The sequence below is a fragment of the Chiloscyllium punctatum genome, chromosome 7 (assembly GCF_047496795.1).
Source record: "Chiloscyllium punctatum isolate Juve2018m chromosome 7, sChiPun1.3, whole genome shotgun sequence".
NCBI classification, from domain to species: Eukaryota; Metazoa; Chordata; class Chondrichthyes; order Orectolobiformes; family Hemiscylliidae; genus Chiloscyllium; species Chiloscyllium punctatum.
The window spans coordinates 89,468,155-89,495,212 of record NC_092745.1 but is presented as its reverse complement, the minus strand read 5'-3'; the positions used below and the strand labels follow the sequence as shown (position 1 = coordinate 89,495,212).

General features: G+C 39.7%; 1 protein-coding gene across 1 annotated transcript in view; it reads left to right on the top strand.

The window, feature by feature from the left end:
• Nucleotides 1-27,058, top strand: part of faf1 (Fas (TNFRSF6) associated factor 1) — a 391,777-nt gene that overhangs the window by 345,568 nt on the left and 19,151 nt on the right. Inside the window, exon 18 of the mRNA XM_072574268.1 lies at nt 12,525-12,740. Coding sequence (XP_072430369.1) covers nt 12,525-12,740 — 216 coding nt within the window. The remainder of the gene's footprint in view (nt 1-12,524; nt 12,741-27,058) is intronic.

Below are 27,058 nucleotides of genomic sequence, written 5' to 3'. Positions count from 1 at the left end.
CCAGACAGCAAGACCAGTTGCATTTATAAAGCACTTGTCATGACCTGGGATGAAATGTGACAGGGGGTTTGTGCAGCTTTGCCTTTTCTGGATGGTGGTGGAAGGTTGAAGTAGCTGTATGATTATTATCTGCACCAAATTTCCATTGTTATTGATCACAGTGAGTAATTAATGTTATCATTTTGACAGAAATAATTTTAACAGTGGGTACTTTAACATATTTTTATTCTTAACACAGAATTAGCACTATCATATTGGATTGGTAAGTAGCTTAGATACAATTTATTTGAAAATATCAAACAAGTTTGCTTACAAACAAACTGATAACTTGCAGTTATAGAGCAATATATGTGCACATCCTTATTACAGCATGCTGTTGCTCGAGGCTCTCATGTCTACTTGCTATGTGTGTTATCCCAGACCTTGGCTTATTAGCATACACAACTTTTAAAGGAGCAATACAAAGCCCTTTCCTTTACAAGATAAAATTACAGGTTATGCAACTCATTGGGGTAGTGTACTGGAACTTGTGAAGTGCTATTAGAAATTGCAGCTCAACTTTGATCAGCTGGGGAAGCAGGCGAAGAAGTGGCAAATGGGGTTTACTATAGGTAAGTGTGAGGTCTTGCATTTTAAAAAGTCAAATCAAGGTAGGAGTTTAATGGTGAATGATACGGCCTTAAGGAGTGTAGTGGAACAGAGGGATCTTGGAGTTCTGGTTCACAGTCCTCTGAAAATGGAGTCATAGATAGACAGGGCAGTGAAGAAGGCTTTTGGCACACTGGCCTTCATTAGTCAGGACATTGTGTGTAGAAGTTGGGAAGTTATGTTGCAGTTATACAGGACATTGGTGAGGCCCACTTGGAGTATTGTGTTCAGTTTTGGTTACCTTATTATAGGAAGCTTGTTATTAAACTGAAAAGAGTGCAGAAGAAATTTACAAGGTTGTTGCCTGGACTCAATGGTCTAGGGAGAGGTTGGACAAGCTAGGGCGTTTTTTCTTTAGAGCGTAGGAGACTGAGAGGGGACCCTACAGAGGTGTATAACATCGTGAGAGACATGGATAGGGTGAACACACTCAGTCTTTTTCCCAGGGTTGGGGAATCGAGACTAGAGGGCATCAGTTTAAGATTAGAGGGGAAAGAATAAAAGGGGACCTGAGGGGCAACCTTTTTACACAGAGGGTGATACATATATGGAGTGAGTTGCCAGCAGAAGTGGTTGAAGCAGGTGCATTAACAACATATAAAAGCCATTTGGACCAATACATGGATAGGAAATGATTAGAGGGATATGGGCTGAGTGCAGGGAAATGGGGTTAGCTTGGGTGGACATTGGTTAGCACGGACCAGTTTGGGCTAAAGGGCCTGTCTCCATGCTGTAGGACTCTATGCTATTCCTGGAGTCGTCATAAAAGCTGCAGAATTTATAAATTACAGACCAGAGTTCTATACTGAATCAGAATCACTATTTATTCCAGGTAATTAGACTTTAGTTATAGGTAAACTGTTAGCAGATAACACAACTAATTGAAACACTAATCCCCTTATAAACCCCCCCCCCCTTACACACCAATAAACAGTTTGTTCCTCAGTAATGTTGATGAGTTGATTTTTACAACTCTTCTGCTGGCCAGCGGTTGCTTCTGTCATCTTTCTGCAGTTGCTTCCACTATTTGGTGGAGACCGGACGTGGCTGGTTTCTTTAAAAAAAAGCCTCTACCTATCAGTTAAAAGTCCCAGCATACAATGACTGCTGCGGGGAAGACAAGCTGATTTTCTTAAGGTTTACAGTGAGTTTTGACTGCAGAGAACAGGGACTTTACTTGATTTGGGCAAGAACTGAACACTTCTCTTTATCTGTAACTTGTTCTCAGCTTCAAGCTGTTCAGTTACCTGAGAACCAATCTCACATTTGTTGGGAAGTAAAGTTTCTGCCATTGACAACTGGTCAACAGTACATAAACCAATCAAGCAAAAGCTGCATCAGTGCACCCCCAGCAGCTCAAAATCCATCTGCAACTCAATTTGCAATAACTGCTTGTTCAAACAGTTGCTTACACAATGCCTGCAATGCGTGTCAGGTTAATTGCTTTCAAAATTGCAGCCTTTCAACCATTGTCTTTTAAACCAGCTCTTTTTCATTCCAATTCCTAGTTTTAAATACACAAAATAGAATGACACAGTCTTATGCATGTAATTAGATTGAAAAGACACAAACGTTAGGTCTCTGCAAAACTATTTACACAATAAAGTTGTAAAATTTATGGGTTTAAGTCTGAATCTGTACAACATATAAGTCATTTGACAATCTTTCTGGATCTCATGGAATTCTAGACTTTATGTTTGGTTCTCAACTTGTATGTGCATTGGTCTCTTAAAAGATATTTGTGTTGGTTGTTGTCATGATGGTCTTTTACACCTTTATTATCCAACTGTATCTTTGTGTGTTCTTTGTGCAATTCAACTAAGTTGTGGAGTTTCGGTTGTTTGTTCCTGAAGTTGATTGCTTTGTGCTGACTTAAATTAATCAAATCAGCTTTAAATACATCTTCCATCGATACTGTCATATTGTCAAGTAATTTGTTCCCTTTTCGGTCTCTGAATCCATCAAATCAAATTTACCAGGGAACTATAGATCAGTGAGCCTGATGTCGGTGGTAGGCAAGTTGTTGGAGGGAATCCTGAAGGACAGGATGTACATGTATTATGAAAGGCAAGGACTGATTAGGGATAGTCATCATGGCTTTGTGCGTGGGGAATCGTGACTCTCAAACTGATTGAGTTTTTTGAGGAAGTAACAAAGAGGATTGATGAGGGCAGAGCGTAGATGTGATCTATATGGACTTCAGTAAAGTGTTTGACAAAGTTCCCCATGGGAGACTAGTTAGCAAGGTTAGATCTCACGGAATACAGGGAGAACTAGCTATTTGGATACAGAACTGGCTCAAAGGTAGAAGACAGAGGGTGGTGGTGGTTGGAGGGTTGTTTTTCAGACTGGAGGCCTGTGACCAGTGGAGTGCCACAAGGATCGGTGCTAGGTCCTCTACTTTTTGTCATTTATATAAATGATTTGGATGTGAGCATAAGAGGTAAAGTTAATAGGTTTGCAGATGACAACAAAATTGGAGGTGTAGTGGACAGCGAAGAAGGTTACCTCAGATTACAACAGTACCTTGACCAGATAGGCCAATGAACTAAGAAGTGGCAGATGGAGTTTAATTTAGATAAATGCGAGGTGCTGCATTTTGGGAAAGCAAATCTTAGCAGGACATATACACTTAATGGTAAGGTCCTAGGGAGTGTTGCTGAACAAAGAGACCTTGGAGTGCAGGTTCATAGCTCCTTGTAATTAGTATAGTGAAGAAGGCATTTGGTATGCTTTCGTTTGTTGGTCAGAGTATTGAGTACAGGAGTTGCGAGGTCATGTTGCGCCTGTACAGGACATTGGTTCGGCCACTGTTGGAATACTCCGTGCAATTCTGGTCTCCTTGCTTTCGGAAAGATGTTGTGAAACTTGAAAGGGTTCAGAAAAGATTTACAAGGATGTTGCCAGGGTTGGAGGATTTGAGCTATTGGGAGAGGCTGAACAGGCTGGGACTGTTTTCCCTGGAGCGTTGGAGGCTGAGGGTGACCTTAAAGAGGTTTACAAAATTATGAGGGGCATGGATAGGATAAATAGACAAAGTATTTTCCCTGGGGTTGTGGAGTCCAGAACTAGAGGGCATAGGTTTAGGGTGAGAGGGGAAAGATATAAAAGAGACCTAAGGGACAACTTTTTCACAAAAAGGGCGGTACGTGTATGGAATGAGCTGCCAGAGGAAGTGGTGGAGGCTAGTACAGTTGCAACATTTAAAAGGCATTTGGATGGGTATATGAATAGGAAGGGTTTGGTGGAATATGGGCCGGGTGCTGGCAGGTGGGACTAGATTGGGCTGGGATATCTAGTCAGCATGGACAGATTGGACCGAAGGGTCTGTTTCCATGATGTACCACCTCTATGACACTATAACTTTTTCCACAGACCTGAGGTGTTGACTATGTTCAATTAGAATTTTCAATTGCTGTCTTTATTGTCATCCCAATGTATCCAGTTAGAGAGGATATTTGTGATCTTCCAGTGTGTGCTTGGGAATTTGGTAAGTAATCTCCCTGATGTTCCTAGTTTTTTGCAAATATTATGGATGTGTATGGGAATGTTTAGTAGCCATACGACAAGGCTGCTCCTTGTGGAGATTCAGCAATGAAGCTTCTTTTAATTTCTGCAGGAATTTCTTTTGACTGCAGATCAGCCTGTTTTGCACACGTTATTTTTTTTTAACAGGATGTCGCTCAAAGTTGTCTCCTCGGCCTTGCAGTTCTGCAGCCCAATTTTGAATTGACCTGTCACTGGCACAGATTACCAATCGAGCCATCTTACAAATCAAGTGCTCAATGTTCAGCCAAAACCATTTATTTCGCTTTTTCTTTCTGCTCCCAGCAGAAATGTAACTTCTGTGCTACTAGAAATCTTGTCTGAGGCCTTATCCTGTGATTTTCAAATTTGCATTGCTGCTTTCATTTTATCGGAAAAACCACTATAGCATGTTCTTACGCTGTGTTTCTTACACAGCATTACTGATTCCCATACTCTATTGGGAAGTAGCATGAGTTCATTTTACATGGAAGTCTCAAACAGATTTACCGAACAAACAATGCTAACTTGTAGTTACGGAGCAATTTTTACACAAATCCCACTCTGATATGGTGCTGCTTGGAGTTGTCTTGGCTGTTGGTCATATGGCAATCCAATATACTATTTACAATTTTCAACATAAATAAAATATTGCATTTTGACAAGTTAGTGGCAAAATATGGTAACCGTACTGTTTAAGGTCACCATGTAGAAAATTACTTAAAATTCACGCAAAAAGCATATACAGAATTTGAGGTTTGATATTGTTTGAAATAAATACTCTAAATGTGATTAAATGTGAAATGACCACTAAGGTCAAAATATAAAATTATCTTCTCTTTACATATTATGGCTAATAATAGGAGACAAATGAAGGTTTGTTTTAGGAAGTGGGAAATAAAGCAATGCTTCATTCCCAGGATTGCAAACAGGTGATTTCATTTGTGTTTAATCAATTATTTGGTTCAGGAGTTACTTTCAATGGGAAACAAATATTTTGATTACTTATTGGTCAGGTACTATGTTATTCAAAACTCAACAGACCAGTTGAACCCTTCTTAATTATGATTATTTATATGCATCACTACTTCCAAAATGATCTCTCAAATTAAATCTGTTTTTAGGACAGTATGCAAGTATAGGTCATGACCATGAATGCCATTGTTCTTGAGGCATCCTTTTTTTAAAATTATGCGCTATTGCAGATTGAGTGCCTCTGAAAAGGCCAGTATTTATTGCCCATTCCATTTGCCCTAGAGAACAAGGTGGTTAACTGCCTTTTTCGCCTACTGCAGACAATGTGATACCCACAGACCTGCGAGGAGGGAGTTCCAGGATTTTAACACATTGACAGCAGATAGTGGACGAGCTTTGGGGAGTTGGGAGATGAATTACCTGGCACAGAATGCCCATCCACTGCTCTCCCAATTTGATTTGTGCAATCTGAATGAAAATTAAAATCACTCACAAGCCCCCATTATTTTTTGATTTGTACTCTAGCCTACAATGCAGTTATAGTTAGCAGCCTCTAATCTACTCTGACCAGTGGCTACTTTCCCTTTTTATTTCTTATCTCTACCCAAACTGATGCTTTCTTTGAGCACACATTCAGTTCTCAGATTTTATTTCTGATTTGGCAATTTCTAAATGGTTTGGGTAGTAATTCAGATATCATTACCTTTGTGCCTCTGCATTTTAATTTAGGTGCTAGCTGCTCATAACCCTTAGCAAAACCTTTTGCTTAGCTCTGCAATATTTGATCCCATGTGGATGTCAACAACTGAATTCTCCCCCTCCTTCTTCAAAATCTTCTTCAGCCCTGAACAGATGTTCCTAACTCTGGTAACAAGCAGGTGACAGAGACTTTAGAACACTCAATCTCGGCTTCAGCCAACATTATCCATCCGTTTAACTTTCCTTTGCTCTATTGGTATTAAGTTCCCCTCACTCACTTGAATATCCCTTGTACCACACTGTTGTGGTCAGTTTGTTCATCCATCCTTAAGTTCAAGCTCTTGTCCACATCGGCTACAAGACCTTATACCTGTTAAGCATGTGCAAGGACTGAGGCTTCTTGACTTCTCCCTCCTGAATACCCATTACTGCCTCACTAGTAGTTACTGTACATCTTTCCTGTCACTAACCACCAAACAAATCTGAAATTACCAAAGGGATGTACCTGTTTCCTGGAAGAAAGTGTCCAAGTAACTTTCTCCCTCCCTGATGATCACAGTATCCAAAGCACAAACTCCAGCTCATCAACTCTGAACCAAAGTTTTACAAATTGTAGCCATTTCCCTAGATGTGGTTGCAGTAGATCACACTGGTGTCTCCCAGCTCCCAACTACTATGGCTTCAACATACCACTTGCTCTGTTATCTTTAAGTATTTTGTTTAATGGTTTAGGATTTGACGTTGAGAATTATTACTGAATGATTAATTTTGTTATGATAAATAATCTAGTTAGTTCAGCTATACGTTCAATACACTACTTGAATTTTCCTGGAATCATCTTAAACTGCTGTCCCAGTTTAGAGTAAAAATGTTAAGATCACCAACTAGTCATCTATCTGCTTACCTAATTATTACTTCTGGGCTTCAGGTCTTGGCCATTGCTGGGTCTTACTCCATCTTTTGGGCCACTTTTTGGGTTGTAAAAGATGGGGAACAGTAGTTCTTTCCTCATTACTCAGAATTCCATTACACTCAAACTTTTTGAGTTAAGTACTCTGTCAGCGTACTATTCTATTGAGTTAGCCTCCATGCAACTTAATTGAAGACAAAAACCATTGTTTGCAACTTTGCACAAAATGCATTTCCTACCTATCAATTTGTATCCCTCTCCCTGGCAACAGTCTGGGTTTAATTTAGTCTGCTCATAGCTTGATGGCATGGTTGTTCCTGAGATTAGCTTATGCCAATATTTTTGCTACATCACAAATCAGAAATAATCAATAACAAAGTTTCTAAACAAATTTTCCTTGATCTCTGAATCATTCATCTAAGGCTTATTTCCTGGCCACAATATTGAAACAGCACTTACAACACACCTCACTATTCACTACCTATTTCTGCCCATTTCTGCCTGCACAAAATCATTGCAATTTGCCCTGTCTCAACAAATCTGCTGAAACTGTATTTCATGCCTTTGTTACTTTGAGACTTCACTATTCATAGGAGCAGAAATAGGTCATTCTGCCTATTGGGTCCTCTCCGCCATTCAATAAGATCACAGCTGATCTGATAATTGTCAGTTTCACCTTTCTGCCTTTCCTCATAACTCTTGATTTCTTTACTGATTAAAAATGTCTATCTCAGCCTTCATTGCACTTCTGTGAATTCCCCAGATTGTACCCTGCATAAATAAGAGTTCAGCCAAACATTTGCTGCTCTTGTCTTAATTTGCACATTATCACCCTAGTGCTTGCTTATCTACATTGGCTCGCAGTCGATCAACCACTCAACTTTAAAATTCCCTTTTTTTTTGAAGTTTCCATGGCAGTAAATTGTGGTTGTCAGGGCCCTCAGCCATGTCCATTTCTCATATATCTGCGTTCTCTCTTTCCCTTCATTCTCGGAGCAGGGAGAGCGTTCCCTTGTCCTTATTTTCCTCCCATTAGTATCTGTATTCAAAGGATCATCTCTGTCATTTCTGCCAACTTCAGCAGGATGCCACCACAAACGTATCTTCTCCTGTCCTCCATTGACAGCATTCCACAAAGACTGTTCTCACTGTGATACCTGCTCCATTCCACCAACTGCATGGAAGCTTCCTTACTCCTGCATGGCACTTTTGCTTGCAGTCGCAGAAGGTGTAATGCTTTCCAAATCATCACCTCCGTCCTCACTGACCAAGGCACCAAACACATCTTCCAAGTGAAACATTGTTTCACTTTCAATCTAGACTACTCCATTCACTGCTCGCAATGCAGTCTCCTTTACATTATAAATACAGACTAGGTGACTGCTTTGCAGAATGACTCTGCTCTGTCTATAGAAATGACCTGACTCCTCAGTTGATTGCCATTTCAGGAAAACTCCTTGTTCTCATGCTAACATTTCTGTCCTAGGCCTCCTGCAACTTTCCAACGAAGCACAGTGCAAACTCAAGGAGCAACAGTTCATTTTCCACTTACGCAGCTTACAGACAAGAGATCTCAATATTGAATTCAATAACTTCAGAAACTAGCCACATTATGTCTGTTTTCCAATTTTTTTTTACCGTTCCCCCACACAACCTTGTCTTGATTGTGTCGTATTTGCTTTGCTCTTAGCTGAAAGTGTCAGTGTGGCACTGGAAAAGCACAGCAGATCAGGCAGCATCCGAGGAGCAGGAGAGTCAACGTTTCAAGCATAAGCCCTTTATCTTAGCTGAGAGAGCCTATTCTCTCACTTTTACTCCTTAACTTACACCCATTTTACATCTTTTTCTCTTTCTCAGCTGTCAGCACAACACACCCTTGTCTTTTGTACTGGATCTCAGTCTCTGTCAATATATATCAAAAAAAATTCCAACACCACTCATTTCTGAAGGAGTCATTCCAGACCCAGAAAGTTATAACTTTCTCTCTCTCTCCACAGATGCTGGCACCCCTACCATGTTCCTCCAGCATTCTCTGTGTTTGTTTCAGATTTCCAGCACCTGCAGTATTTTGCCTTTTTGCAAAGCTACATTGGCCTTAGTGTTACAGAACTGGAGAAGGGGTAGATTTAGGTTATGAACGTGTGGCTTTTGATCACAGCATATACATGTAATTAGGCGAAGTTAGATTACTATGACAAATAATTTGGATTGGATACTGAACCCTCAATTGTGAACCTCCATATGCTTTCTGCGATATTGCTTTTGGACTAAATTTTTATTGTGGCTCAATGAATTTACCAGTTAAAAGCCAACGAAATGTGAGATGTTTACCCGCAAGAACTCTAAACAGCTTTCATTGTTACCAGCAGTAAGTCTGGTGTTTATTTTTTCACGTTTGAATCTTGCCGACTGTTGCTTCTCATATATGATACTCATTTGCCCACAATCTCTGTTCGAATTCCAATTTTCACATACAGCTGTAGTATTCTTTGCAGAAATAAAGCATCTTCCTTTATTTGTTTTCCTAGTGGCCAAATCAATGTTTATTCAGCTTGGTATTTGTTCTACCTAGTATTATTAACATTATCAGTCTAATTGTTTTGATGAATAAAGTTGTACTCTTGTTAGGCAGTCTTTGTTAACTCACGTAGTATAGAGAAGCCTTGGAGAATAGTAACATTGGGAATTGACCATATGTAACAGGAAAGGACTTAATGAGCTACTGATGTTTTTAATTCCCTGATAAGGTAATTGCTTTATTTCTGCCAATTAAAAGTTCTGTGCTTTAAAGTCAATAGCATTAGTAATATTATTGAAAAGTTGTAGATATGCATTTTGTTCTGTACATATTATATGCACATAAACACATGCAAATTATAGTGTACATGTAGTTTTGTGTGTATTTCTATGTATTTGCAAGCACAAGAATAAAAGGCACTAAAGCTTGAAGAAAGTGGCTGCACCTAATATAATGACAATGGTACAATAAGCCTTCTGGGAACACGAAGTGCATGAGAAGAGTAGAATGCAGTGACATGCAAGAGAAGGCAGAGGGACAAGGATGATGGGGATATTGATAGTGGTGAGAGAGAAGAAAATTCCTAGGGCTTGTAACAAAGCTGCACACAATTAATAGTTACACAACAAAACTACTTAAAAGTTGCTGGAGCTGAAAGAAATGCTAGAGCAGTTGAAGAGATCTGAATAGTGAGGGCTTAGGTAAGTCCTAAGAGCAGGGAAGATCTCAGAAGAAATTGTATGTCACTAATAATTTACTGCAGCAGAGATTGGATGTTGAAAGTACAGAAGCAGTAGTGCAACCTTTTTAGTTTTGCTTATTTTGGGATATGAACATTTCTAGCTGGTCCACTATTTGTTGCCCATCCCTAGTTGATTGTCCTTGAAACATTGGTAGTGAGCTGCTGCTTGAACTTCTTTAATTCATTTGCTATAGGAAGACCCACAATGTAGTGAGGGAGTTCCAGGATTTTGATCCAGCAATGCTGAATATTTTCAAGTCAGGATAGTGAGTAGCTTGGAGGGAAGTGTGCAGGTAGTGATGTTCCCATGTATCTGCTGCCCTTACCCTTCTAGAAGATAGTGAGTTGGGGTTTGGAAGGTGCTGTCTCAGGAGCCTTGGCAAATTTCAACAGCGCATCTTGCAGATGGTACACACTATTGCTACTGAGCATCAGTGGTGGAGAGAGTGAACATTTGTGGATTTGATACCAATCAAGCAGGCAGCTTTGACCTGGGTGGTGTCAAGCTTCTTGAGTGTTGTGAAAGCTGCAGTCTTTCTTGCAAATAATGTTATCACACTCCTTGTGACTTGTAGATGGTGGACAGGCTTTGAGGACTCGGGAGGTGAGTCGGTCACTGCAAGATTACTAGCCTCCAACTTGCTCTTGCATCCTCAGTATATAGCTAAACCAGTTCGGTTTCTGGTCGGTAGTAACGCCTATGATGTTGATAGTGAGGATTTCAGTATTGGTAACGCCATGCCATTGATTATTCAGAAGAAATGGCTAGATTCTCTTGCTGGAAATGGTCATTGCCTGTCACTCAAGTAGCATGAATGGTACTACCAAGTGGAGAAAGTGAGCATTGCAGATGCTGGAGATCAGAGTTGAAGCATGTGGTGCTGGGAAAAGCACAGCTGGTCAGGCAGCATCCGAGGAGCAGGAGAATCTACGTTCCCTGCATATGGCATTCCTGATGAAGTGCTTCAACTCAAAATGTCGATTCTCCTGCTCCTCGGATGCTGCCTGACTGGCTGTGTTTTCCAGCACCACGCTCTTCGACAATGGTGCTGTCATGCCTGTCAAAGCCTGGATGTTGTCCAAATCTTATACCCTTTGTACGTGGGCGCTTCATTATTTGAGGAGTTCTGAATAGTGCTAGATGTTGTGCAATCATCACTTCTGATAGAAGGAAGGTCATTAATGAATCAGCTAAAAATGGTTGGCCAAAGGACCCTGAGAAACTCCTGCAGAGATGACCTGGAATTGAGATGATTGACACTGAACAATCATAATCATACTCCTTTGTGCCAGGAATGATTTAAATCTACAGAGAGCTTACCCTGTCAATCCCATTGACTCCTTGAGCCAGATTAGAGCTCAGGAAACAAATCCTGTGGCGCTACTGGCTTGATGAAAGTCACTTTAAAAAGCTGGAGTTGTTCCTGTGATTTTGGGCTGGAGTGCAGTTTCCAAGGATCCAGGGGAGCATAGACCCAGGAAAAAGGGTGGGCCATGGTGAGCAGTCACACGGTGGCTCAGTGGTTAGCACTGGAAGCTCACAGCGCCAGGCACCCGGGTTCAATTCCACTTTCGGGCAACTATCTGTGTGGAGTCTGATCATTCTCACGATGTCTGCATGGATTTCCTTCGGTTGCTGAGTTTCCTCCCACTTTCCAAGGTCATGCAGGTTTGGTGGATTGGCAATGCTAAATTATCCGTAGTGTCCAGGGATGTGCAGGTTAAGTGGATTAGCCGTAGGAAATACAGGGTTACAGATGTGGGTTGGGATGCTCTTTGTAGGGTCAGTGTGGGCCCAGGTTGAATGGCCTGCTTGCACACTGTTGGGATTCTATGATGGAACGGCCTTTGAAGGAGTTTCAAGATCAGGTCATTGCAAGTGAAGAATTGTAATCCCTTGTAAAGTTTTAATGAGATTTGGTGACCTTTAAATCATGACGGAATTGCTGAGATATCCAAAGGATCTGTTTGGTCTATTTAATGTGTTCTGTGGGATGATCAACCATTATTTGTTTGTTAGCCATATTTGCCTTGTAGTAATTTAGGATGTTCAAGTATAAGTCATATCTATCTTTACACAGACCAAACTCTCTTTTTCTGTCAATATTTTGTGCATCATTATTTGTTTTTTTTTGTAATCAACTAGTTATTCTCTATTAATAAGAGAAACCTGGCTGGATTGTTTCTAATATCCAATCAGATTCAGTCTAAAACTTTATATAATTAACCATACCACCATTCTGGTTAAATTTAAAATTTGTTGCAAGCAGTGGAAGGATGGGATTATAAAGGAATCGGTGTATCCTTCCAACTTTGGTCGTAACATCATACTGTACATAAATCTCTTCAGTAAATTGTATTATTGCTATGTCTGCAGGTATAATGCAGTGTCTCCCAGAATTGAAATGGGAATGCTTTTGACCACTAATTTTCCTGAATAAAAAGGTATAGGAAGGATAAAGTTGACCTGAGGATTTGCTCAGGTTTTTGTTTCTTTATTTGTCCAGGCTATTCGATTGTCCCTTGAGCAATCATTACCTCCAGAGCCAAGGGAGGAGAGCATTGAACTTGTCAGCAAGCTACGCATCAGAACACCGCGTGGGGAATTCTTTGAACGGCGTTTCCTAGCAAGCAACAGGCTCCAAGTTGTCTTTGATTTTGTGGCTTCCAAAGGCTTCCCAAGGGATGAATACAAGCTGCTGAGTACTTTCCCTAGAAGAGATGTAAGTGTTTCATGTTATTTTTTCATGAGTATGCTACAGTTTATATTGTACGTGCATTCAACTTGGAAAGTTTAAATACTTTCAAATAATTTGATCTTAATTCCAAACAGATTATATTCTATTTAATTCTTTTCTTTTTACTTGCTGTCATACAATAGCATTGTGAAATACTGATCACTTTGTGTAGTTTCTGAAATATGAAGATAATGAAAAGGCAATCAGCAGCTTATTTATTAAAACCTGCTATGCAAACTTTCAAAAGCTTAACCTTTTAATTCCCTTATCAGCATTGGCTTCATATGTAGTTCTTAAAAAATTCCTCTGGACATCAACTAATATTTAGCTCTGTGTCATATATTGTAGAATCAAATGTGGTATCGTTACAGCGCAGTACAGGCCTTTCGGCCCTTAGTGTTTCACTGACCTGCAAAATTAATCTGATGCCATCTAACCTACACCATTCCATTATTATCCATATATATGTCCAATGTCAGTTTAAATGTCCTTAACTATTGCAGGCTGGCCGTTCCATGCCCCTACTACTCTCTTGAGTAAAGAGTCTACCCCTGATATCTGTCCTAAATCTATCACCGCCCAATTTAAAGCTATGTCCCCTTGTGTTAGCCTTCACTGTCTGAGGAAAAAGCTATGTCCCCTTGTTAGCCTTCACCATCCGTTCTCACTGTCCACCCTACCTAACCCTCTGATTATCTTATACATCTCGATTAAGTCACCTTTCAACCTTCTTCTCTCCAACAAAAACAGCCTCCGGTCCCTCAGCCTTTCCTTCTAAGACCTTCCTTTCACACCAGGCAACATCCTAGTAAATTTCCTTTGAACCCTTTCTAAAGCTTCCAAATCCTTCCTATGATGCAGTGACCAGCACTGCATGTAATACTCCAGGTGCGGCCTTACCACTGTCTTGTACAGCTGAAGCATGACCTTGTGGCTGTGAAACTCAATTCCTCCTACCAATAAACACCAATACACCACATGCCTTCATATTGATTTCTTAGAAAAGGTGACAAAACAGGTGGATGAAGGTTAGGCGGTTGATGTGGTGTATATGGACTTCAGTAAGGCATTTGATAAGGTTCCACACGATAAGCTATTGCACAAAATACAGAGTTTCGGGTTTGAAGGTGATACGGCAGTTTGGATCAGAAATTGGCTCGCTGAAAGAAGACAGAGGGTGGTGGTTGATGGGAAATGTTCATCCTGGAGCTTAATGACCAGAGGCAACCCAGTCAACCTTGGTGGCAACTTTTAGGGATTTATGCACCTGGACTTCGAGATCTTGGACACTGCCAAGAATTTTACCATTGGCCCAGTACTCTGCATTCCTGTTACTTCTTCCAAAGTGAACTATCTCATACTTTTCCACATTAAGCTCCATTTGCCACTTCTCAGCCCAGCTCTGCATCTTATCTCTGTCCCTCTGTAACCCACAACATTCTTTGGCACTATCCACAACTCTGCCTACCTTGCTGTCATCTGCAAATTTACTAACCCATCCTTGCATGCCCACCTCCAGATCATTTATAAAAATGACAAACAGCAGTGGCCACAAAAGAGATCCTTGGGGCACGTCATTGGTAACTAAGCTCCAGGATGAACATTTCCCATCAACCGCAACCCTCTGTCTTCTTTCAGTGAGCCAATGTCTGATCCAAACTGCTGTATCACCTTCAAACCCGAAACTCCGTATTTTGTGCAATAGCCTACCATGTGGAACCTTATCAAATGCCTGACTGAAGTCCATATACACCACATCAACCGCCTAACCTTCATCCACCTGTTTTGTCACCTTCTCTAAGAACTCAATAAGGTTTGTGAGGCACTACCTACCCTTCAGAAAACCGTGTTGACTATCCTTAATCAAATGATTCCTTTCCAGATAATTATAAATCCTATTTCTTATAACCTTTTCCAGCACCTTACCGACAACCAAAGTAAGGCTCTCTGGCCTATAATTACCAGGGTTGTCCCAACTCCCCTTCTTAAACAAGGGAACAACATTTGCTAACCTCCAATCTTCTGGCACTACTCCAGTTGACAATGATGTCATAAAAATTAAAGCCAAAGGCTCTGCAATCTTCTCTCTGGCTTCTCAGAGAATCAGAGGATAAATTCCATCCAGCCCCAGGGTCTTATCTATTTTCAGATCTTCCAAAACTACTAAAACCTCCTCTTTGTTAATCTCAATCTCATCTAATCTTGTAGCCTGTTTCTCCATATTCTCACTAACGTTGCCCTTTTCCATTGTGAATACTGACGAAAAGTATTCATTCATTGCTTCCCCTAAATCCTCAGATTCCACACACAACTTTACACTGCTATCTTTGATTGGCCCTAATCTTACTCTAGTCGTTCTTTTATTCCTGATAAACCTGTAGAAGGCATTAGGGTTTTCCTTGATCCTATCCGCCAATAACTTCTCATGTCCCCTCCTGGTTCTTCTTAGCCCTCTGTTTAGATCTTTTCTGGCTAATTTATAACTCTGAAGCCCCCTAACTGAGCCTTCACGCCTCATCCTAACATAAGCCACTGCCTTCTGCTTGACATAAGATGCAACTTCTTTCGTAAACCATGGCACCCTCTCTCAACAACTACCTCCCTGTCTGATAGATAAATACTTATGAAGGACCTGCAGTAGCTGTTCCTTGAATAAGCTCCACATTTCAAGAGCGTCCAACCCCTGCAATTCCTTCCCCATCCTATGCATCTTAAATCTTGCCTAATCACATCATTATTGTCTTTCCACCCATTATACCTCTTTCCCTGCGGTATATACCTATCCCTGCCCATTGCTATTGTAAACATAACTGAATTATGGTCATTATTGCCAGAGTGCTCACCTGCCTCCAAATCTAACACTCGACCGGGTTCATTGCCTATTACTAAATCCAGCATGGAAAGAGACCCTTTGATCTAACTTGCCCATGCTGGTCAAATTTCCCAAACTAAACGAGTCCCATTTGTCTGCATTTAGCCCATATCTTTCTAAACCGTTTCTGTTAATGTTCCTGTCCAAATGTCTTTTAAATGTTGTCACTGTACCCCCATCAGTCACTTCTCTGGCACATAACAAGCCACCTGAGAGTTGCCCCTCAGGTCCCTTTTAAATATTTTCCTCTAACCTTAAAAATATGCTCTGTAGTTTTGAACTCCCCTATCCCAACAGAGAAAATACCTTTGCTATTCATTTTACCTATGCCCCTCGTTGATTTTATAAATTTCTTTTAAGGTCACCCCTCGATCTCCTTCACTCCAATGAAAAGGTTCCAGCCTATTCAGCCTTTCCTTATATCTCCTCCAGTCCTATCAACATCCTTGTAAATCTTCTCTGAATCCTCTGCAGTTTAATAATAATCTTCCTATAGCAGGGCAGTCAGAAATGTACACAGTACTCCGAAAGCCTCACCAATGTCCCAACCCCAATGAACAATGAAGGTAAGCATGCGGAATGACTTGTTACCTCTGATCCAACTTTCAAAGAATTATGTACCTGAACCCCAGGTCTCTCTGTTTCACAGCACTACCCAGGGTCCTGTAATTAACTATATAAGCCCTCCCCTGTTCATCTTATCACATCTCGCCTTTGTCCAGATTAAACTCCATCTGCCATTCCTCAGCTCATTTGCCTAATTGATCAAGATCCCATTGTAATCTTAGAAAATCTTCTTCACTCTCCACTTTACCATCAATTTTGATGTTATCCACAAACTTACTATGCATTGCATCCTAAATTCTCATCCAAGTCATTTATATAAATGACAAACAAGAGTGGACCCTGCACTGATTTCTGCAGAACACCGCTGGTTACAGGCCTCCAGTCCAAAAAACAATCCTCCATAACAATCCTCTGTCTCCTACCATCAAGTCAATTTTGTATCCAATTGGCAAGCTCTCCCTGAATCCTATGTGATCTAACTTTACTAACCAGTCTCCCAAGCGGAACCTTGTCAAAGGCTTTATTAAGGTCCAGGTAGATCTTGTGGTATTCGAGACATATACCAGTACGTGGTATTGGGTAAGGGTTGTTTGAGGTAGTTCGCTACCCGCAATTCTCCTTTGTCTTGGCATATCCAGTGATTACTGGTAGAGGATACACTATCGTACTGTATCTACAGATAAGGTATCGCTGTTGAGTTTATTGCGTGGTAGCATTTGTTCAGGCATAATTACGAAGACCTTCGTTAGTACAGATAAATCTGCTCCCTCGAACAGCTAGGATAGGCCTACTTATATCTATTTACAGACTGTGTGTGGTATTAATAAAATGGGTGGAATCAGTGTACAACGAACACGAATTCTTTCAGGACCATTATCTTCTGCAATGTTCTGCATTGGTATTTTTGCTTTAAAAAAAAGGCAGGTGTAAAGGCGTAAGCAGGCATTAACAAATTAGAAAATGAAACAATCGAGAAGAACATCTTAACATATTGCAGGACATAGTTTATAAAGTCGTTGATCTATTGAAGGTAATTGCAGAGTGACAAACACAAACGGTATATGATAACAAGTATTGCAAGAATGATGATCCAATAGTCATCACAGTCCCCAGATTGTTTGATTGTTCATATCAAACAAAAGCCCATTCATTCCGATTCTATTATGCTCCTGCTTGACATATCTACTTTCCAATTCAGATTTTATTAACTTTATCTGAATTTTTTTATTTATATCACATGGCCTCCACCTAGACCTGCACATTTCTGACTTGAATAAAATTGCTTAAGTATTCATGGAGTCACTTCCCCTTCTTCTGCCTTCATTAATAATCTCTATATTATCACTGCCAGTGCAATATTAATTTTAGAACAGATGGAGAATGCAATTATACTGTCCAGTATTTTTTTTCTGAAGTGGAAATTACTTTAGCATTGTGCATGCATATTTTGAATGCACTTCTATTATTAAATTATAGATTTTCAGTTTTGTACATGTTTGCTTTTTGAACCAATCCAGTAGTGAATCTAGTACTTTGACTTTTCAAACAGCAGCACTAACGTAAAGAGAGTGCTAGGTTGATTCATTTTGTATTTCTATACTTTACTCCTTGAAGAACAAAAGGCTTCAGATAAAGTAGAAAATAGTGTTAATGTTAATTTTAAAGGAATAATATTAGCTCCTTCCTTCATTATGAAAAGAGTTGCAGATCATATGAATTTGTTGAAATGTTTGCTATGACTCGATGTGGTGGCATAGCAGAAATGAGTGCTATATCAGTTGAACATTGCAGAATATAAATGATTTGAAAATCAATTGGAACACACATGTTGGACATAATTTCTATTGCTAGTCAAAAGGAGGGCATTTTTGAATAGTCTATGCTACACAAAGTCTTATGGGTGAAAAGTAGATGCATTTAATTTGAATCTTGATCCTTGATAAAATAGACTTACCTAGTAGAACAATGTTAAGACATGCTATGTGAATTGTCTCTGACTTTGGTATTTCAGTGGTGAAACCATCTGAAACTTGAGAGCAATAAGTACTTTTGATAATTGAATTTGTCCCATCAAAAATCCACTTTTTTATAAATGTTGTGGAGAATAAACGCAATTTAAGAAATGTTTAGTGTAAAATAAATTTATTGTTTGGAGACTTGTGATTAACTAATAAATTTATAGTTATCTGATTGTCCGCAGAATTAGCTACATTTCTGAGATTATGTTGTTCAGATTTTCACAGAAATCGGTAGAACAACTACTTGTTGATAATAGTATATTAATAGGGACAGTTTCGATGAGCAACTATGCAGCATTTGTGATTACAAAATATATAATTTATGGTGGTGACTGGACTTTAGTCCAATTATCCCCTTGTCAAAATGCCATTTCTGCTTAAGATATGCCTTGAATTTCCATGTGCAACATCAGGAAAGATCACATAATCTTGTGTATACTTATGGTTGACCTTTTGGTAATGTAGTAGTCTTGACCTGTACATATGTTTAAAATTGTTGAGCTACTCCTGCAAGATCACAATGTCAGAGTTAGGAGGCAGAAAAGTTATTATTTTAATATGTAATAAAATTTATATTTGTAACTCACTTTAAACTTGCTTCTAACTAAAATTCTGAAACAATATAATAGCAGAATATGGAACGTTTTAAGCTGTTTACCAAAACTAAGGCTGAGATCGTGAGTTGGAGTCAAATTAACTTTATTAAATTATTGGAAGTGTGGCAGAAGATACATTAATGCTTAGTTAAAATGCTGAGAAAAAGTCTGCTCTATCAGTGTCTGTGCCGCTGGCATCCTTCAGTCTTCTCAGTCATTTGTTAGTGCACATGTTTTTCTCCTGTCTTCCATGCTGTTGACAGCTTCCAAAACTTTGTTCCACTATGCTTACAAACTCACATTCAAGTCCATTTTCTGTCCCTTCAGTCACTTCACATTTATTACTATCTCACAGTAGTTTTTATTTTGCTTTTCAAATGATGTTTTGGCTCATGTCTTTGTAAAATTATTTTCAATTTCCATTTTCTATGAAATCTAATGATATACATTATACCCTTCATGAAATGAGTAAATTAAGTCACTATAGAAAGATGATGATTAAAGGACTAAAATAAACTAACAAAAGGAAATTGTAAAGAGCCGCACAAAATAAGAGAACAGAAAGTTTATTTACAATAGGCCAGTATGGTGTGTTAATTAAGCTCATAGACAAGCCAAATGAACAGGAATGCCTTGCAGCGAAGCAAAACAACAGCTTTGTTTGTTGACAGATGTTTGAGTGTTATTGTCTGTTAATTGGATAATGGTGTAAACATTTGCAAACTCTGCTCTCCTTGGGGAATTCAGTGTTTGAAGGGCAACAAGAGGCATGATCCCTATGTACAGTCCATATGTATGCATTCCTCTCATACAGACTTGCAGGTAAATAAATTGAGTTTATAATTTCATTTGGCATTTAAACTGATAGCACAAAGTTGAAAAATTTATACCTTAAAATACACCATGACCTTGAATACACCCCAGTTTGTATGGTTACAGTCGAGTGAATAGCGTTCATTAAAAGATATTTGCGTTCCATGCTGTTGTTACCAGGGTTGGTGAGCTCTGGATGCATCTGGCACCTACCATTGTTTCTTGTTCTACTCCATAGATTTGTATTTTCTATGGGGATTTGAAAAGAAGTGCTGTCAAATTAGATGTAAGCTGTAAGATGAAAGTGATGTGAGTTGGAGCTAGAAAATTACCTCCTTCTGGTACATACATTTGAGCTGAGGTTTATAAATCCCAATGTAATATCATTACAGTACTCTAGTGCAATTGACTGTAGCAGATGGACTCTACAGTGAGAAAACATAAACAAGAAATCCTTCGTACCTGTATCACAAAGGAAGCTTGTAGAATTTTGAAATATATAATGGATACAGTCTTTTCACCATTTAAGTATATCTTATTTGTTAATTGGAATCAAACATTTTCCCATCAAAAATGCATTTTAAATTCATCATTCAGTTCATCATCTGAATTCAGTTTTTGGCTTAAACATGAGTTATAATTTCCATCTGACTAGTAACATTTTTCACTGAGTTTGAATTAAATTCCTGATCTGGATTGGCTGTTCAAGTACGACAACCTTCCTGACCTAAGTGCAACAAATTAGCAAGTGGGAAAGAGAGGTTTGCAAATATAGCTGGCTAAAAGTACAATACTTTACACCTGAAGAAATGCAAGATAGTCAACTATATGAAGATGACCCTGGGAAAATGAAGTCAAATTTAACAGCAGTTTCATCTTTACCCACAAGTAAAGCAAGCAATTACCACTAGCTACCTGCAGATCATTTTCAGGCAAAAGGAAGAGGATGCATGATTCAGTTGATTTGATTCAGTCAGGCCAGAAAAGCTAACCTTGCTTTCTTAGAAAAAGCTATAACACTGTAGTTCTGTTCTGATGCAATCCTGTGTTATAAGAAAAGCATGCTGGACCATTGCCTACATGTAAAATATCCAAAATTTTATAAACCCAAAGACATTTTTCCATTGACAGAATTCACTTTTTTGCAGTTTCACCTAATCAGAATATTAACTTGCAATGAAGTGTACTCAAATAGAGAGGGAAAAGCCTACCATGTTTTGTGTTAGCAGTGACAGAGAAAGAAAAAGCTGCGAATGATTAGAAATTCCAAATCCACCCCACTTCAAAGCTTCATTGGGTAAATTCTAATTTTCCAACAAGGTAAGTTTGGATATTACAGCAAGGAATACCCAAAGGAAGAAAACAAAATGGCATGGATAGCTGGTACTATTTTTGGAGATCTGCTACATTGCAGAAACATTGTTTTGACAACTGTGGTGTTCACATGAAATGCCTGCAGAATGAAAAATGCAGTTCATATTTTTATTGTGAAAATATCTATGAACCAGCCAAAGAGTCATCTAGACTCAAAATTATAAGCTTGTTCTCTCTCCATGATGCTGTCTGACCCACTGTGATCTCCAGTATTGGTTGTTTTCAGTATAGATTCCAGCAGCTGGAGTAATTTACTCCAAAATTAAATTTGGTGCAACTTATGCTGTGGAATGGCACTTCAACAAATATTTAGTACCTGTAAAGTTGTAGTGCTAGTTTCACTTGATGTACCATAAGCAATGCATGTGCTCCATTTATCATAGGAAACACTAAAACCAGAAACTATTGCCAACTAGTTCTAGCATGGTCAGTGCATCCCTACCAATAGGGGAAGTAGCTACATCTGCTGCGATTGCCAGCAATTTGTTTGAATTAATTATATTAGAAACCTCTGTCTAATAATGAAAACAATAGTGCTAGGCCTGACCATGTCACAGTTTGTGAGAGTAGGGAAAACAGTCCAACAATGGATCCAGCAAGCAGGTAATAGATTGTAAAATTGACATTTTGCTGCAGCAGCAGCAACCAGTTTTCATTTCTATCACACCTTTAAAACATTCCAAGGTACTTCAACAAACAAATTCCTGTCCTAAGCCATGAGATATTAGGACCAGTGATCAAAAGCTTGCTTTAAGAGTATTTTGAAGGGAACAAGAAAGTTTCAAAAGTTTTAGAATGAGAATTCCTGCATTTATCACTGAGGCCATTGAAAGCACTGTTCCAAAAAGTAGGGCGGATAGAGGATACACAAGGGGTCAGGATTGCAGAGTGTTATGGTCCTTGCTGGTACTTCTGGACAAGTCAAATCTAAGAATGAAATCTGGCTTGATTCATCGTGTGTTTTTTTTTATCAATAATATGGTGGTTGGTCACTGAAATATATTCACATGAGACTGCAGGTACTTTCTAACAAGTATTTGTTATTACACAAACAAATCGAGCAATAAAAACCAAAAGAACTGTGGATGCTGTAAATCAAGAAACAAAAACAAACGTTGCTGGAAACGCTTAGCAGATTTGGCAGCATCAGTGAAGAGAAATCAAAGTTAACGTTTGGGGTTTGATGACCCTTCCTCAGAATCGAGCTATATATTTTAAGAGTTAGAAAGATCTTAATATAAACATTAAAATAAAGTATCAACGTATTTCCCAACACTATTCATTACAGAGACTCATGCCCAGAGAAATTAAACTCCTATTTCAACTCTTTAAACTTCTAATTAACTGATTCCTTTCAGTTCCTTTCTCTTGAGCAAAAGAGAGAACTTTATGATGGTATCAGTTTTTCATAATTCTGATGGCCTGGTGTTTTTCCACTCTTAACAATCTTAAAATTTCAATCCCAATTTCTCTTTGCTTGGAAACATCATAAATAGAAAAACACTGGTGTTGCAGTGACTGGTTACTTCTGAACCAAATTCTGCTCATAACGAAACTAAAACTTTCTTCTGAACTCCACTCTTTATTCTTCCCAAATAAAACTTTGATGTTTTTTGAATTGAATTCAATACAAGGTTAATTACTTCAAACATTTACACTGCATAAACATGTTAATCTGTTAACATTCCAGGGGTTCTGACTTGAGGGTTCTCCCAAACCCTTATTGGCAATCAGGTGTTTTCTTCAACTCTTACATTTAGCTCACTGTTCCAGAATGATTTTCTGGCCTTTTGAAAACTCTTCTGCAACACTAACTGACATCCATTCGTTTTTTTACAAAAACAATTCAAATACTAAACATGATAATGTTTTTCTCACACCTTCCATCACAAGAGATAGGAAGAGGCAAAGTCGCAGAGGCATTTGAAACAGTAATGTAATCGTTAAAATTAAGGCATTGTCAATGTAGGTCAGCAAACATGGCTGATTGGGAAGCAAGCCTGGAGTTAGGATATGAGATGCAGAACTTTAGATGAATTCAAGTTTATCAAGAGAAATTGACCATTGGGATTATAAACTTAAGAAGTAATAAAGACAGATCCGAGTTTCAGCAGCTGATGGGATGAGGTGAATAGTATTAGGGAGATGAATGCATATAGTTATGATGAGGATATGGGGTCAGAAGCACAATTCAGGGTCAGCTAGGTCACCAATGATCTGGTTCAGTTTAGACAATGACTAGGCAGAGAAGTAGAGTTGCTGTCTCAGGAATGAATTTGTCTTTAGTCTCTACCAATGACACTGATTTTCTCCAAGATTGATTTTAGGTAATTTCTTATCATCTGATGATGGATACTAGATGAGAAGTTTGACAAAGAGAACAAAGAAAATTTACGGCCCAGGAACAAGCCCTTCGGCCCTCCAAGCCTGAGCTGATCCAAATGTACTGTCTAAAACTGTTGGTCAATTCCTAAACATCTTTATCCCTCTGCTCCCCACCTACTCATGCATCTGTCCAGACGCATCTTAAATTAATCTACTGTGCCTGCCTCTACCACCTCTGCTGGCAACAGGTTCCAAACGCCCACTACCCTCTGTGTGAAGTACTTACCGCGTGTATCCCCCTTAAACTTTCCACCTCTCACTTTGAAAGCATGACCTCTTGTTGTTGAATCCTTCACCCTGGGAAAAATCTTGTCTCTATCCACCCGGTCTGTACCCTTCATGATTTTGTAAACCTCAATCAGGTCCCCCCTCAATCTCCTTTTTTTTCTAGTGAAAATAAACTTAACCTACTCAACCTCTCTTCATAGCTAGCACCTTCCATACCAGGCAACATCCTCCTAAACCTTCTCTGTACCCTCTCCAAAGCATCCACATCCTTTTGGTATTGTGGCGACCAGAACTGTGCACAGTATTCTAAATGCAGCCGAACCAATGTCTTGGACAATTTTGAGATGACTTGCCAGCTCTTGTACTCAATACTCCGTCCGATGAAGGCAAGCATACTATATGCCTTCTTGACCACTCCACCTGTGCAGCAACCTATAGGGTACAATGGACCTGCACTCCCAGATCTTTCTGCCCATCAACTTTTCCCAAGGTTCTTCCATTCATTGTATAATTCACCCTAGAATTAGACTTGCCTAAATGCATCACCTCGCCTTTGTCTGGATTGAAAGCCATCTGCCACTTTTCCGCCCAACTCCCCAGTCTATGTATATCTTCCTGTATTCTCTGACAGTCCCTTATGCTTTCTGCCACTCCACAATCTTTGACACAAATCGGAGTATTTTGGAAATTTGATTGTGTAATGCTTTTAAAGCGCACAGTTTTTGACCATTTGTATTTTTGTAGCTTTGAGATTTTGACTTTCAAATTTTCCTGCCCTATTTTGATGTTTTGATTTGTGTACGAGCAGGCATTGTCCTTGAAATATATTATGGCTTGGACAGTCAGGAGAGACCATGCGGAACAAACCAAGCTGCTGGAAAAGGGAGATGAGGAATAGGTTGAAGAGCAGTGAGAGGCCATATCGGCTAGGACTAAGATCAAACATTTCTCCACCTTAATCTCAGCATGTAATAAATAAAGTGTGAGATGTCTCTTCCTCAGTAAAGATATAATCACTGGAATCTTCTGCCTACTGCAGCCACAACTGCTACTTCAGAACAAGGCAAAGACAACCTTGTCAAATGCTCTTGAAGGTGACCATGCCAATGAACGAATCTGTCTAGCTGTTCGTAACATCTTGCATCTTTCTGTTCACTGGTTCACAAGGTTGCTTATTCATTAAAAAGATCTGTTTTATTCTCTTGCCAAGTGGATTGAACACATTACATTTCCCTATGACGAAAGGTATCATTGCTTGCACACATGTCTCTTGACTGGTGCTGGATGTTAACCCTGCCCTATGTCAAAACTGAAAAGAATTCCATACCCAGACTGTGTGTAATCAGTCGCAAAAGAACAAGCAGGGCAATGCCTAGTAACCTGAAGCAGTTATTAAAACTTCGTTTATTTATTCATTCTCTTGTGGACCGTCGGCTTCACTGGCTGGCCAACATTTATTGCTTGTCTCTAGTCGTCCTTGAGCCACCATAGTAAACTAAAGAGTGTGTAACCCAATAATAACATGGCTGATCGTGCACAACTCATGTCATTGTGCACAAAGATTGATCAAGATTGGTATCCTGAAACATTGTTTCTCCTGCCTGAATTGTTCTGGAGGACCCCTGGAGTCATTTGAGTTGGTGTCAAGACTCATGTTTTGCCTCATGCTACAGAACCACACCAACCTGAAGGGGATAATACTTGCACATCTGCTATACTGTGAGCAACTGATGAACAGAGTCATAAGGGGGACACAAATTAGATAAAGCCAGGCCTGTAGCACTCTGGACAGCCCCTTTCTGTCCACTTAGACATGATCTAATCAGAGCATAATCGTAATTGCATCAACAGCAATAACTACTATGTATGTAGAAGCGTTAATGTAATGCAACATTGTCAGCATAATAAAAAAACAAATGTGACACTAAACCACATAAGGAAGTGGTAGATCAGAAGAACAAAAGTTAGATCAAAGTGTTATCAAGGAATTACTTAAAGGAGGAAAATGAGGTAATGAAATGGAGAGGTAAAGAGATTTAGGCAGGGAATCCAAAATTTAGGACCTAGGCTACTGAAGTCACGTCCATGCGTGGGCAAGTGTTTAAACTCAGGGAACCCAGGCGAAAGTGAGCACTGCAGGTGCGAGAGAGTCAGTTGAGAAGTGTAGTGCTGGAAAAAGCACAGCAGGTCAGGCAGCATCTGAGGTGCAGGAGATTCGACATTTCAGGCATAAGCCCTTCATCATGAATATGGAGGGGCAAGGGGACTGAGAGATAAGTAGGGGGGGGAAGGGATGGAGCTGCGGGAAAGGTAGGTAGGATGACAGTAGGTGGAAGCAGGTAGGTGATTCTGATAGGTCGGTGGGGAGGGTGGGACGGATAGGTGGGAAGGAAGATGGACGGATAGGTCCTCATTTACTGCATCCATTGCCCTCAATGTGGCCTCCTCTACACTGGGGAGACCGAGCGCCAACTCATGGAGAGGTTGAGGGAATATCTCTGGTCCACTTGCACCAACCAACCCCACAGCCCTGTAGCCAACCACTTCAATTCCCTGTCTCTACTGCCAAATCAAAGGCGCCTGCTGACTGGAGAAAGAGCATGTCATCTTCTGCCTCAGGACCCTACAACCACATGGCATCATCATTGAATTCACTAGTTCCCAAATCTCCCCACCCACCACTTCATCTCAGATCCAACTTGGCATTGCCCTCTTGACCTGACCTATCTGTCCATCTTCTTACCCATCTATCCGCTCCACCCTCCTAACCAACCTATCACAGTCACCTCCTACCCGCATCCACCTATCACCATTCCACCTATCTTTCCCCATCCCACCCCACCCCTTATTTATCTGTCAGCCCCCTTCCCCCTCCACATTCCTGATGAAGTGCTTATGCCTGAAACATCAACTGTCCTGCCCTTTGTGCTCAGAAAGCTAGTATTAGATTACCTCAAATACCTCAGAAGGTTGTAGGAAATTACAGAAATAGAGAGGGGCAATGCTATGGAGAGATTTGAAAATAAGAATGAGAATTTTAAAACTAATGTGTTGATTGACCAGTAGTTAACATAGGTTAGTGCTCAAAGATGGTATGTGAATGGAATTGATTGCAAATTAAGACATGGGCAGAGGTTTTGGATGACCTCAAGTTTACAAAGCATGCATGTGGGAGAGGAGCCAGAACTGTCCTGGAGTAGGCAAGTTCAAGGTTCAAACCAATGAAAGTTTCAATGGGTGATGAACTGAGACAGCGATAAAGTCAGGTAACTGCAGAAGGTAAAAGTAGGCTATCTTAGTGATCGTGGAATACATGATCAGAAGCTCATCTCAAGTTCAAATATGCTATCAAAGTTAAAACAGTCTGGCTTACTAGGAGAGAGAATCATTTGTTACAAAATGGGGTTTGAAGTAGTGGAGTAAAAAAGTTACAGTTTTCCTAGTATTTAA